Here is a 14,728-nt window from a genome sequence, read left to right on the forward strand (position 1 = left end):
CTGACTTCATTATCATGGCGAAAAGTACGTTTTGTTTTTCCGTTTCTCCGGACAAAACAACATTTGTGTTTTGTTTTGTTTTTTTCCTCAATGTTGGCTATTCAATGAATGCATACATGTGTTGCTAAGCTTTAGAGTACTTTAAACCCGTCAAAGCAAAAATAGCTGCAGGCTTGGAATGAAATAAATGTTAGAAGGCTTCAAAAAGCCGCAAGTCCCACATTACTGTGTTTCAACTTGTAACAACACCCAGGCAGACCATATTTCTACTTGATATAAATTAAGTAAAGATCATTTTCTATAAGACTAAAGGCAAATGCCGGATGCTTGAACACTCAAAACAAAACAGTTTTGCTTTTCTGTGTCCCACTCGTTCTGATAGTTTTACTATTTCAATAACAGACATTTGTTTAATTTTTATTTATATCTACCCATTTAAAATAACATGCATTTTATTACGCCATATTAATTAGGAGAGTTTGCAGGGCTATTACATTTTTTCCCGCTCCCACTATCATTTCCACAACTAAAAAGCTGGATAGAGCATAGATGTCAAATTTGTCTGATGGACGTAATCAGGGTGGTATCATTAGCATGTTAATCACCACAAGAAGGGGCAAGAGAGGAAAGTAGAGGGGAGAAAGAAATGATTTAATGATTTCCTACAAGAATGTGCTGATTGCAGTCCGTCTTCTCATTAAGATCTATTGACGTGTGTTCCTTCGACATGCGCAGACAAACGCGCACGTGTGCATGTACACGCACAAACGCAGACGCATACAAAGCTCAGTCACAGCGCACCGCAGGGGGTTGACCACTGCGAGCTCCAAATTAGGAAGAATTAATTTGGTTAGGAAAAATGAGCTTGATTGGTGACAGAAATCAGCTTGCTGCAAGTTTGTGAGACGGCAGCAATATGTGTGTGTGTGTGTATGTTTGGGTGTGCGCAAGCAGGTGAAAGAAAATCAATTCAACATGAAACAATATTTGTGGCGCACTCACGTATTGTCTTCGTAGTCTTTCACAATTACGGACATGATGATTGGATTTTATGTTTTTGAGTCGGACCCAGGTTTTACAATGTGAACAGACTGACTGAAGATTTCCTCATTTTTTTTTGTACATTAGACAATAATCAGTTGATTTGGTCAAGCATTCCAGAATGATCAATTGATCAATCCAAAACAAAGAACTGATTATGAAGCCATAAAAAGAGAAATTCATGAAATGCATTTGAATCTCCTGCAATACATTTGCAGATCCGGGCCCGGACAAATACTGGGATATGTAAAGTGGCACATATGATGGTGGAAAAACATCTTTCCATGATTTTGATGGAGCACTGCAAAGCATGTCAGGCATTCGATATTTTTTAAGTATCTCTTTCCACTAATCTGGTGCAAAAAAGCGAAGCGTATATCTTGAATTGTCATCTATTCCTATTTACATAAAGCAAAATGAATATGGTGCAATAAGTAAAGTCCAGTGGAACCACTAAAGGTCATATTTAACATTATGTTTGGCCAAAATGTTAAAATAAATATATTTTGGTGTTCTAACCACCATAGTGAGACCTCAGTCTACCTCACAACACTTTGACACATATTCCAAGAGAAGTAGCAGTTTTATCATCAAAATGAGAAGGTCACAAGGATTTAAAAAAAAAAAAAAAAAACAGTTGCTCAACCAAACCCAAATTGTGGAGCAACACCTCAGACTTCTGCATTGACCATCCACAAACAGGATGTGAAATGCATCCTCAAATCAGGAACGACCAACAAAGCCTCATCCACACGCACCAGCAGCATGGGGGAACCCCAAGGTTGTGTCCTCTCCCCGCTGCTCTTCTCGCTCCTACACAAACGACTGCACCTCAATGCACTCAGCTGTCAAACTCCTGAAGTTTGCAGATGACACCACAGTCATCGGGCTCATCAAAGACGGTGACAAGTTCGCGTATCCACAGGAAGTGGAGGGGCTGAAGCTTCGGTGTGACCCGGCACAACCTGGAGATGGATGCACTGAAGACTCGAGATGATTGTGGAATTCAGGAGGCCTCCTTGACCACATCTGCCCCTCACGCAAAAATCAAAGGGGGGTTCACTGTCAATTGACTGCCTGTCTGCTGCCATACGCAACGTGCATGTCGCTCCAACTACCAGGGACTAATTTCTTGCGTGTTGTTTACATACTTGGCCAACAAAGATAATTCAGATTATGGTTTGTGTACCTAATTCTTGTTTTCCTCAACAACAATTCGACTACCACAGAAAAATACGTCGAAGCAACCATCCCAGGTCCAATATTATCATGTCCAGCGTGAGTATAATTAGTTTGTAGGCACACTGCAATGAAGCCAGACTGTCGCCTTTAGCACTTGTGCGCTGAGATTGGTGAGCTGTCAATTACTCTGACAAGGACATTTTCATCTGTCTGCAGGTCAGCAATGGATACCAGGGTAGGAACTGGTAAACTCTTTCTGCGGGGCTGTGGGCAACGTGCTGTTGTGTTGGAATTGAAGTAGCGTACATTACGAAGGAGAGTGGAGAGTTACCATAAATGATGACTCCTTGATGACGCGGGTGTGTGCCCACGTGTGCACTGGGGTGAGTGAGGTCTCAACGTAATCGTTTGAGAAGCAGGGCAACGCTGAAGGCAACTGGGGGGATTCATCTATAAGGGGAGGACTTTTCATTCACATGAGCCATCTAGTGTGTGTGTGTGTGACATAGTGCATCCCATCCTCCAATCATTATCCACAACCCTGATATGAATCTCTGTCGTTAGAGATCCCCGCGGACCGCAGGTCTCGCTGACACTTTGGCGAGTCCGCGGAGACGACGACGTTGCGATAACGACGGCACATTCGCAATTCACATTGTGGGCTGATGAGCTTTTTCCTGTTAAACGTGGTGGAAGCACGTTTTTGTGGATTTGTTGTGTTTATCAGTCGAACATCGCTGCAACGTTGTGTCACTTTTTCCCTTTGCTCCCATTCACGCGAGCAAGTCACAAAATCCTTTCATCTTCACTATATCAGCTCAGATAGGCGCACAAATCAGAAAGGTTCTATCTTTACTGGCTTAGCTCAAAGGATCTGATATCTAGCCCCTTAAAATCAGATAGCACTGAAAGGAACATGTGTGTGTGTGTGTGGGGGGGGGGGGGGCGGCGGCGTGGTACGTAGATGAAAGATCTCAAAAGAATCACACTGACTTTCATATGTTTCTCCTTTATTTCACAAAAACAAACAGGGTGGTGTAGGTCTTTTGTTTTCTTTCTTTGCAAATTTCTATTTGGGGGTTTTCACTGATGCTCCCTGATACACGGCCTTCCTGTTTATGTTCCCCGGGCTGCATTATAGACAAAATAGTACAGTTAATTTTAATTTTCAGAAACAAAACCGAGATTACTGAAGCTGCTAGCGTTTGGCAAACCAGTGGCACATTTGATTATGACAATGCTTCATCCTTTGAAAAATCATGTGGAGAGATTTTGTTATTTTTATGGTAGGCAGCTCAGAAATGGATAATTATGCTGGTTTATACATTAAACCTGAATTTGAATTACAACCAGAATAAGCTTTCATGGCCAAGTATGTAACAACACACGAGGAATTTGTCCGTGGCAGTCAGTGCGGCCCTGGTATGACATTCGGAACAAACTACCAAAAAAACAAAGAACAAAAAACAATTGTCACTCAAAAATATTTTGTTTTTCTGAAGCCATTTGTCAGTGTGCTTCAGGTCAACTCTCGCTTCTTCCCCTGAAGGAAACGCCACAATCTCTTTTTATATCTCATGTGGGGAAAGCTAGTAGTTTGCAGTTGGGGTTTGAATTTTGATGTGTATGACACCAGGCCCGGAACTTCACTGGCACACTTGATATAAGGGCAAAGCAAAGACACAAACCCACAAGTTGTATTAAGCGGATCGACCCGGGGGAGTCTGATGGAAAGGTATTCTACAATCATTTCCCAGGATATTAAGTCAAATCCCAGTTGGTGGGAACGGCATTCAGCAGCAGTCAAGAGAAACCGAGCGAGCCTCTTGGATATTATACATCTCAAGGATCGCTCTTGATTTTCCCTGGAGGCCAGCGCCAGCACGGAACACCTCACACAGCGCGGTTACAATACACGGATTGTGCAAGAAATTTTTGGGGGTATTGGAATGGAATGTCACTGTCAACTTTGTCACTGATCCAAGTATTTTACGTAAAACAAGAAAACAAAAGGCTTAAATAAGTTGGACGCCATTTTTTTCCCCCCACATGAACGTATGGAAGATTTTTTAAACTACAAACAGCAACGATTTAATATATGATATCATGTATTAGGTCCACTACAGCAGCTGACACAAGCTCATGAATTGATTGAAGTTGTATTTTACCTCATTTTCACTCAACAAAAAGAACATCGGAAGAAACAACACAATGTAAACGTTGGAAAGCAGCTTGAAATTATAGGCTTTTTTAAAAAAAAATGAACCATGTGCGCATCCAAATCGAACATCAGAAACAATTACAAATTAATTCAGATCTATCTCAGCATTTTGTTGTGAATTACTCTTAAAAATGTATTATATTAGCAATGAAATTGTCAAAAACAAAAAGTAAAGGATGCTGGGGCATGCACATTACACTTTAATTCTAGCAGGCTCAAAGTGTTGGCTATTTTTTATTATTATTGAAATCTGCCAACAGAAATTGCTGGAGACAAACTAGCCATGATCATGACCAATCGCAGGCTCGACTGTAAAACGTTTTGGAAAGCGAGTTAGAGGAGAATTTTGACACACATTAGCTGACTGAAACTAGACGTGACGATTCAGATTCAATTAAACTGTTATAAAATGGCTGTATAAGCACATCAAAATGGCAGTTATGATTTGTCTATCAAGAAGACTTTTATTGTATTTGATCTGAAATGACCTGATTTTTAACATTAATTTTTGTGTTTTGCACCATTGTCAGTTGACATTTACTTGACTTGGGTTTATGCATCTTAAAAATTACATAAATACAAGACTACTATTAATATTACAGCTCATCTAAGTTGTTCTCCCAGAGAGGAGTTTTGAGAAATGCAAACTGAATAGTTGCAATCATTTTTCAGACGTACCCAGAACCATAACAGATTGACACCAGAGATTTGGTTACACTGATGGTTACTTCCTAAGTGAGCATATTTGTTTCACTTTTTTTCTCTCCCTCAGCTCCAAGTGTAATGAGATAAAAGTACAACCTGTGAGTTTTGCCAAACTCTCAGCAGGACAGAAGAAACTCGCCGCAGCAAAGCCGAGACAAATAAATAAATACATGGAGAAATTGAGCCCATTAAAAGACTTTCCACACCGAGAAGAAAGGTGTCTGTGGCGAACCGCTCAGAAGCATGAGGCACGCCTGCGCCTTCATCTCCAGCGTTTAGTGAGGTGGAGCAAAATATAAAAAGGAGACAGACAAACATTAGCAAGACCTTCTGCAGCTTCTTAAAACAGTAGACCAAAGGCACCCTGCTAAAGTCCGTGCCCACCGAATGCATTCTTCGGGTGTTGTTCTGCTCATAATCGTGGAGAATCAATTTGAAACAAATTGAAAATCATCACTCGAACGTGGTCTCTAGAAACCCTTCAAAATGATCCCCGTCATTCAGAAAACGAATGACCGACTGAGCAGGGAGGCAGGGGTGATATTTTGCAGGCAGATGAGAACACTTTGAGTGTGAGGCTTCATTTGGTGTGGGGTCCCTCACACAATGCTACATTAAGCCGCTAATGCGAAGAGGCCCCCAAAGGCTTCATTAAAATGAAAAAGGGTCTAGAAGGGATGGCATCGAAGTGTAGTTTGCTTGTGTGCACGTCTCAGTGTGAAGGTGAGGGACGAGTGTGGGTGGTTATACTGCATTTGTACACGTGCATGTGCAGCGTTTGTGGCTGTGTGTGACTATTACTAAAATGCTATAGAAACATTTCAGGATGCAATCTCATCACTGTAAGACTCCCACTAATTTGAGACATAACAGCGGGATGCAAAAATGTGTTTTGTTTAGCTTGAATTGGGAAAATCTTCAAAGATTTAACAATAAAGTGGCATTATCTGGTGGGATGTAAATGTAGACCCCCAAAAAAATGTCTGGTGATACTGAATTACTCTTGGCATTTTGACTGGAAGTGAAATAGTGTTTTAATAATTAATTTATGTGGATCATCTCTGTCAGTTCCAAGCGTGCTATATTTTTATACATTTGCAAAGAATCAAGGTTGAGCTCAAATTGTTTGGGAAACATTGGTCTAGTTAAGTCAAAAAAAGTCAAAGTAGTTACAGTGATGCCTCGGTTCTCAACCGCAATCCGTTCCAGAAAACGGTTCGAGAAGTGATTTCTTGGAAAACCGAATCGATGTTTCCCACTACAATGAATGGAAAAAGAAATAATGTGTTCCAAGCCTGAAAAAATGGGCCTTTTAAATTATTTTTTAGCTTTTCTTGATAATAAACTGCATCGTAGAAATATGTGCAGAATTTACTTTATATAATGAAATTTAAGAAATATATTTATTTTTTGCTTAAAATGTATGCTTTAGTAGTAGATTAGGCTAGGCTGGGAGTGCATTGCCGTATCTGTAGCAACTCGGCCCCCAGCATGGTAAACTTATTTCATTAAAACAGAAAGAATGACTTTAAACTTTCCTTCTTTGGAGCCACGCTTGGGAGTTGATACGGTAGTCCTCCATAAGAAGAAAAACAACAGTCAGTACCGGCACACATCTGTGTACAGAGGTTCCGTTATACAGAATAAGTGTGCTGGTAGCGCTGCACGTGTTAAGTCTTTTCTGTTTTTTTTTTTTTTTTTTCCCCCCAGGGGGCATTCGAATTGACAAAAACAAAACACATTGTGGGTGGGTCAACTGGTTGCTCTGCGCGCATAATGTTATTTCCAGGTTTTGTCAGGGGGCGTGGGAATTCACAACAAAGTTTGTTGTGGGTCAGCTGGTATGGCCGCGCGCAATATGTTATTTCTGGGTTTTGTCGGGGGCGTTCGAGTACCGATTTTCGTTCGAAAACAGAAGCAAAAAAAATATCAAAATTTTCGTTCGAAAACGAGGATGTTCGAAAACTGAGGCTTTACTGTATTTCTTAAAGTCAAGTCCGATTGCAATGACTTTTGGCATATATGATCTCTTTTAACTTGAGTATCATAACGAAGAACTTCCGATAATCATTTCCATATAAATACATTTGTAGAAAACTTAATTTTAACATATACCACCAGTTTCCTTTTGTCACAGTGCACTTTGGGTAAGGATGTCAAATGGGGACGGCCGAAGGTTTTAGCAGTAGCCACAGGAGCAGCAATCCAAACGCTCTGCAGTCATTCCAGTTTGAGCCAGAGTGTCATGAGCGAAATGAGGACAGTGAGGAAGACAAGAAATGAGGATGAAGATGACAGGTGTGAAGAAACTTGAGTGTCGTACTCAGTGGTGTATTTGCAGCTACCGCTATAGCGGACTGATGAAGGCACATGACCGGCGCCTCCTATCCTGATTGGAAATTGCATCCAAAAGCGACCCGGTATGCCATTTTTTACTCTCTTCGCTGAAGCTGTACGCAAGTGGCTAGAGCTTGGCTCTATGGAGAGCAGCAACCAATGTAACAGCCATTCCATATTATCATTCCCACAATGCTTTGAGCCAACTTGAACGTGGTGAAGACAGTGTATCAAATTGTGGTTGAAATATATATATATATATTTTTTTTTTAACTTATGGGGATTAATTGTAAATATATACCATTGCATTTCAGTGGTAGAGGTCAGTAGTTTTTCATTTCAATTGGAGCTCACTTTAAAAGATATTCTCTCTCTTAATAGCAGATATGAACATATTTCATGAACTGATTCCTTCGATCTTTTTGATGTTTAGTTTAGTTGGTCTGGGAACCAACATCATGTCTATAATTCCTGGTGGACTGAATACTCTTTGGTAGAACAGTGTATGAGTGGTTAGCACATATGCCTCACAGTTCCGTGGTCCGGGGTTCAAATCCCGACCAACCCTGTGTTGAGTTTGCGTGTCCTCCCCCTGCCTGCGTGGGTTTTCTCTAGGCACTCTGGTTTCCGCACACATTTCAAAAACATGCTTTTATTGAAGACTCTAATTTGCCCGTAGATGTGATTGTGAGTGCGAATGGTTGTTTGTTTATATGTGCCCGCAATTGGTTGGTGACCAGTTCAGGTTGTGCTTCGCTTCTTGCCCAAAGATAGCTGAGCCAGCCCGCGATCCTAGTGAGCATAAGCGGAACGGAAGATGAATGGATGAATACTTTTGGGGCAGTATCTCATAGTTTGGAACTAAGAGAAACATATGAAAACATTGCATTATTTTTAATTTGACTCAATCTTGTTAAGCAGTAGATGTTTTGTAACTGCAAGGGTGTTGCTAAATAAAGCTGAACAAAATGTAAAGTAAACCCGTGTGAGCTTGCCCGGTAACAGCATAAGGCCACGATGGCACATCGCTCAGTCCGGAATGTTTGAGCGGCATATCTAATGGCTCTCTGGTCAAACTCCGAGGAGCTCTGAGGAGGAGGGTTAATGGACAAGAGCAATTTCATTCATCTCAGCCTGGCTGATTGCTACCTACGAGGCTACTTTCACACCTCATTTGCCGCTGGCATGCTCAATTCAGTCACACGCAAGCTCACAAAAGAACCCGCGCGGGTATCATCATGTGCGCACACAGACAACTTACACGATCAAAGGATAAACCTGTGCACCTTTGAAAGCCATTTAGCAAGTGATTAGCAGGTGGATCAATGGACAGCGGCATGAATGGCGGAAAATGTGTAAAAATGGCAGAAAAGTGAGGAGCAAAAATGTGGCATTTTATTTAAAACTACTCTAAAAGGAAATACTGATTGTTCAATGCAATCAACTAAAATGTCAGAGAGCAGAGGACCACGAGAGGCGACTCAGCCTGTAACTGCTCCAATCAGCAAATGGTACTGAGGTTGTCTGACAGAAAGAAAAGAGGGGAGGGGGAAAAAAAGTCTGCACATGAGGAAATTGCATGTTCCTGGTTGTCAGAGGGAGACAAGCCACAGCAAAATGTGTGTGGGTGCGCTTGCAAAGCTGAACCTTTAACGGGGAAGTGAAGAGGTTACTTAGCATTTTCAGTTGCAATCACAGCCATTTATTAGGAGGTAGTTTTAACAGTATGAAGGAACACTGCTGTTTTTAAAATGATACGGGAGTCAGTCGGCTGTAATTTGGCCTTCACTAAACATGACGGCTAGATCGACTTTGGGCCTTGTCATCAAGCTGTTCTTATTGCCGTCAGTACCAGTATCATGGGCAGAGCTGTGCGGAAGACACAAAATGTATTACATTTAGGAAACAAGTAAAAATGTAGAAAAGATAATTTTGTGAACTGCACATCCAATGTTTGAATTAAAATTTCATCACTCTTAATGGCCATTCAGGTGTAAGTTAAGACGGTGCAAGGATGCTAGCGTCTCTCAAACATTATAAAACAGCTCACTTTGGAGTGTACGAACCATTTTTTGTATCATTATTGGCAAGTTTCCAATATTGCACCCTGGACAGGGATATGCAATCTCCATCCATCCATCCATCCATTTTCTGGCCGCTTCTCCCCACGAGGGTCACGGGGAGACTATCCCAGCTGTCAACGGGCAGGAGGCGGTGCACACCCTGAACTGGTCGCCAGCCAATCGCGGGGCACAACGAGACAAACACCCGCACTCACAATCACACCTAGGTGGCAATTTAAAATGTCCAATTAATGTTGGATGGGGTTTTTTTTGTAATGTGGGAGGAAACCGGAGTGCCCGGAGGAAACCCACGCAGGTACGGGGATAACATGCAAACTCCACACAGGCGGGTCTGGGATTGAATCCAGGACCTCAGAACTTTGAAGCCAACGCTTTACCAGCTGATCCACTGTGCCGCCCGATATGCAATCTCATCTGATGAAAACTTTTTTTATTTGACAAACAATATGACTTGACAACATTGGAATTAGGAGGTTCTGCTTTATATTGCAAAGGAAAAGGAGCAGGAATAATCACAGTGAAAGATGCCCGAGAATAATGTCGTTTCGTTCTCAGGGCAAGTGATCGCTCGCAAACGGGCTTTTCTGGTTGTCTTAAAAAATGTTTTGCCTCTCATCTGAGCATTTATACTCCACTTTGGATGCGTGTCTGGAACCATGAAAAGTATCGTTCTTTTGGAATGCAAAATAAATCATAGAGAAAATAAGCTATAAAACAACAGAGGTTGGAAAAAGAGTCGGGCTCGGCGTTATCTCAGATGACTCTGTGGACGAGGCCCGCTACAGCTTTGACTGATCTCCAGAAAACTGCAGGGTCACAATGACTGTTGAATGTTTTGCCTCTGAACTGATCTCACGTCACACCCAAATTTTCAGTACAATACTAGAATTCCTCTTTATCTATCTGTGTCTATCTAGCTATAGTATTTTTTGATCTGATGTATGAAATTAAACTGAACTGTGCATCTATCCATTTTCCCAACCCAAATTCAAACCCTTAACCTCAGAATTGTAAAGCAGATATGCTGAGCATTCACCCAGCAGACCTCTTGCTATGTGAACTATTACACTACAATTCACCCCTTTAAAGTATAGGGTAATTTTCCCCAAAAGTATACATATTGGCCTACAAATTGTCATAAATATAGAGCTTCAAAGTGGGTCAAGAAAGGGTGGCGGGGGAAAAAAATCAAGAAATGTGGGCATTAAGTTGAGCGGGGAGAGGGTAAATGGCGGACAAGAGCAACAAAAGGCAAAGATAAGTTGAAGATGACTTGTCTTTTCTTTTATAGGTTAATTGACTGTGGAATTAAAAGGAAAAAAAAAAAAAGATATCATTCGATGTGATGCATGGACATTAACAATCAACGGCTTGGTAGCATATGAAATTATTATTATTAAGATACACACGCACACACAGATGAAGCTAGTGTGTCGTCCTAGCATCTTTCTAATTATCGGTTAATTGTTATTCCTATCATTAGGAGGGTGGTTTTTAATTGTAATGTAGCCAAGCAGAAACGCTACCTATACATGTGGGGGACAATTAGCCAACTCCATTAACCCCTGGTTAATTACAACCTCCACTGCTACATCCCACAGCTCTGTTCTCGCTCCTCTTTAGCCCTCAAATCTATCCCCGGGCCTTCATCCCATTTTTTCCCCCCCCAGTTCTGTCCTCATTTGAGTTTATGATCGCCAATCATCCTTAATTGTTAGATTCAAATGCATATAATGTATGTTGTGAACTTTATAAGTGTGTCTCCTTTTTTCTTTTCTAGGTCAGAAGTCCCTGTTTGAGTCCTCTATGTCATCAATTTCTCCCTTTTTAATTTTCTCTTCAACATTTCCAAATGAATTTCCTCAGAGATTGATCGTAATCTTAAAAAGATAAGCGCAACTCCTTTTTGGGAATGACTGGCAATCCCATGATTATAGGTTACTCACTTCCATCGGAAAAAGTAAATGAGTTTATAGAAATTAAAATGATCTTTATAGCATAAATAGATCAAGAGTGGTAAGAACACCACAAGGACAACAATGTAAATATTGCTACAAATAATAGACATGATGATTAGTATGATTACTATTAGGAACATCTTATTGTAATCATTTAGTAATAATACAGGTGACCAGTGTGACTAAGCTTTTAGGAGACTGTGCCTTCTCTCACATTCTCCGTCTCCGTCTCTTTTTGTCCGTGTTAAACACTTTCCACGGTGGGTTGATTAACTTTACTTCATATTTTACCATTGAGCTAATTCTCTCTGTGCACACTCGGAAAGTGAGCGAGCCACGTACAATTACACTTTATTCTGGTATCAAAAAAAGGATGTTCCAAGGGGTCAGATGCCCCCACCCCCATCCCACTAATTGAGACAATGGAGAGAAAGTTCCTGCTTGTAACTGGCAGCGGTGGACGCTCACATCTGATCTTCTGCTCAACATACGGAACAGTAAGTGCGCAACTATATTTGTTTGCATTAATTACAGGATGCACGAATCACTGAGTCGAAAACATAAAAATTAGCTATCATATTATGACTCATTCTATACAACAGGATTGTTTTTCAACTTTTATCCCATTCCAAGAGATTAAAAAAAAAAAAAAAATCACGGAAAAGAACACCAAACCAAACGGTGCTTTGTTGGGTATACATATTCTTCTGTTTTCACATTCAACTGAATAAATTCACGCAAAATAATTGCGATGTTGTTTGGCTACAGCATGGATTTCTGGTTTAAGGTAATTATTATCTTTCTTGATTCATCCAAAGAATTGCAACAAATAAGAGTCACTTGTCAAGCTATCTCACGCAGTGGCGGTTTTGTTTATGCTTGGTCCGCACCCCTCAAAAACCCGCGTGTTGTTGAAAGCAGACGTTTGTAAGCCTATTGCCTCTTGAAAATTGTGACCACGGACAGAGACAATAGATGTAGGAAAAGTGAGTGAAAGAAAATTGGGAGATCTTAGTGATAGTAAGTCAGACTGACAAGACACATGGCGAAGAGTAGACTGAACGGAGGGAGAAAGAGAGGATAACAATGTCCATTGTTCCATTAGGCAAGGCAATAATGACTGATAAAATGAGACTACTAAAGAGGACACAATGGTCCTTAATTGACTCGTTAGTGAAAGAAGAGAATGAACTGCACTAATGAATGGCGGTTTGCAGCTATACTTTGCTTGCTAAGCAAAACAAAAAGGCATTTAGTTTATTAAATCTAGACAAAGCAATATTTGTCCACTAAAAGGGGAAAGCACAATATGCCACATAGACAGCAGGACAATAAATACAATTAAATTCAACAAAAAGACTCTAGATAAAAAAAATCCCTAAACACATTGCATCTAGTTTGCACGATATATCGTACTAGTGCTACTAGCCTTGCCATAAATGAGCACTGATGATGTTGGTAAAGATGTTCTTAGCTTTCCATACCTCAAGATGTTCCAGGATATAGGGCGGGTTGGTCATACCGAGCCTGAGCATGGCCCCTTCGGGGATTTCTGCCACCAGCCTCCACAGTAGCGTGGGGAGGTCAGTCCCAATGTCTCGACCGTAAGCTCCCGTATCCTCACTGGTCAGCCAGATTTCACACACTCCCTCTAAACAGATACAAAAACGAGAAAACATTGGATAACAGCAACAAAGGACCCTTTTTCGCTCAGTTGCATGATTTGGTCGGGTTGGGTGTTGTATTGTATCGGATTCTTTTGGTGTTTTCATTTTGGAACAGACCCTAAATTACTCCAACACCCGTCCTATACAGAACCGGTCACAGGACAGTGCGGTCAACCCTACGTCAATCCATACTCAGTGGACAAGAGAATTACGACTCTCATGTTACAATCAACTTCACCGACAGAGTAAGAAAACAAATTTTAAAAAATGTCAAGATAAAGAGAAATTAAGAGCGCGTGTCCCTTCTAGTGTACATGGATAATATTCGCTTTTTCCCGGGTCACGTCATTTTTGGTTAACTCATTGGCAAGCAGCATGCTGTCCCCCTGCTATGAAGACGCCTACATAGCCTGTGGTGGAAACACATGCCAGATCGAGATGAAGCGCTAAACTGCACCGCACCAAACAAAAGTGAACCGTACTGCTGAGATGAGACGTAGCTTCAATTTCACGACTGCATGCACAATAAACAGCCAGAGTAAATACATGTGTGTCAAACCTTATTGTGGTGAACAGAATGCAATACACAAGAGGACCTCCTTTAATGTGAGCAGAACTTCCCCCCCAGTGAATCACGTTGATCATTAATTGGAATTTAGCACCTTAATTTAGATTTACAGTAGATCTGCAACAGGGATCGACTTTCGAACATGAGGAGCTTTCATTTATTACGATTTCATGAATCTGGAATAAAAATAAGAAAGACACCAGCAAGTAATCAGGTCTCCTTTTAGTTGAGATTGTGATCAATCATTAAAACAATAATAACATATGCCATTTGCATTTGTGCCAAATAAGGTCATTCCAAACCTAAAATTAAAATGTGGAAATGACCAACAATTTGGGATCAAAGGTGAAAGATTTTCAAAAAAAAAACAACAACAATTGCCTTGATTCAGCAGTTACTAATTACCACAACCTGGACTGAGAATCTCTTCAGACATTTTAACATAGGTCTTGATGTTATGTTTTTATGTTTGCAAAATTATTGGAACACTATTGCTGAATGGACATGTATTTATTGACTTAAAAGTATAACAGGCATGTAAGCCAGAGAGCTATTAATTGGTGGAAAAATAAACTGGTAAAGTTGGAACATCATGTTTGGGAGGGGGGTGCGGGGGGGACAAATCAATGATGAGCAAAAAACCTCTTCAAGTGAAGGAAAAGCTACAGCTTCGACAAACAAATGATCTGCGCACAATCTCCAACTCAGCTCATCTGTGAAACTCAGCTCATTAATCTTCTGATGCAACTCACAATGACGGAAAGAAAATTCAGAAGTCTGCATCAATATTTTGTCTTCAATTAAAAGAAAGATACAGCCAGACTTATTGGGTGATCCTTCATCATGCTGTGAGATAACGACCCGAACAAATAAGAAGTTAATCAGTGGAACGAAGCGGAAGGTTTTAGACTGGCCGAATCAATATCGATACTTAAAACTCTAAATAATGTTTATTTTACGTGCTA

General features: G+C 40.7%; 1 protein-coding gene across 1 annotated transcript in view; it reads right to left on the reverse strand.

Annotated features, from left to right (window-relative positions):
- Positions 1–14,728, reverse strand: part of cdkal1 (CDK5 regulatory subunit associated protein 1-like 1) — a 195,467-nt gene that overhangs the window by 74,521 nt on the left and 106,218 nt on the right. The window contains exon 9 of the mRNA XM_061819899.1: positions 13,013–13,179. Within this exon, the coding sequence (XP_061675883.1) occupies positions 13,013–13,179 (167 nt within the window). The remainder of the gene's footprint in view (positions 1–13,012; positions 13,180–14,728) is intronic.

The sequence above is a fragment of the Syngnathoides biaculeatus genome, chromosome 5 (genome assembly GCF_019802595.1).
Source record: "Syngnathoides biaculeatus isolate LvHL_M chromosome 5, ASM1980259v1, whole genome shotgun sequence".
Classification (NCBI taxonomy): Eukaryota; Metazoa; Chordata; class Actinopteri; order Syngnathiformes; family Syngnathidae; genus Syngnathoides; species Syngnathoides biaculeatus.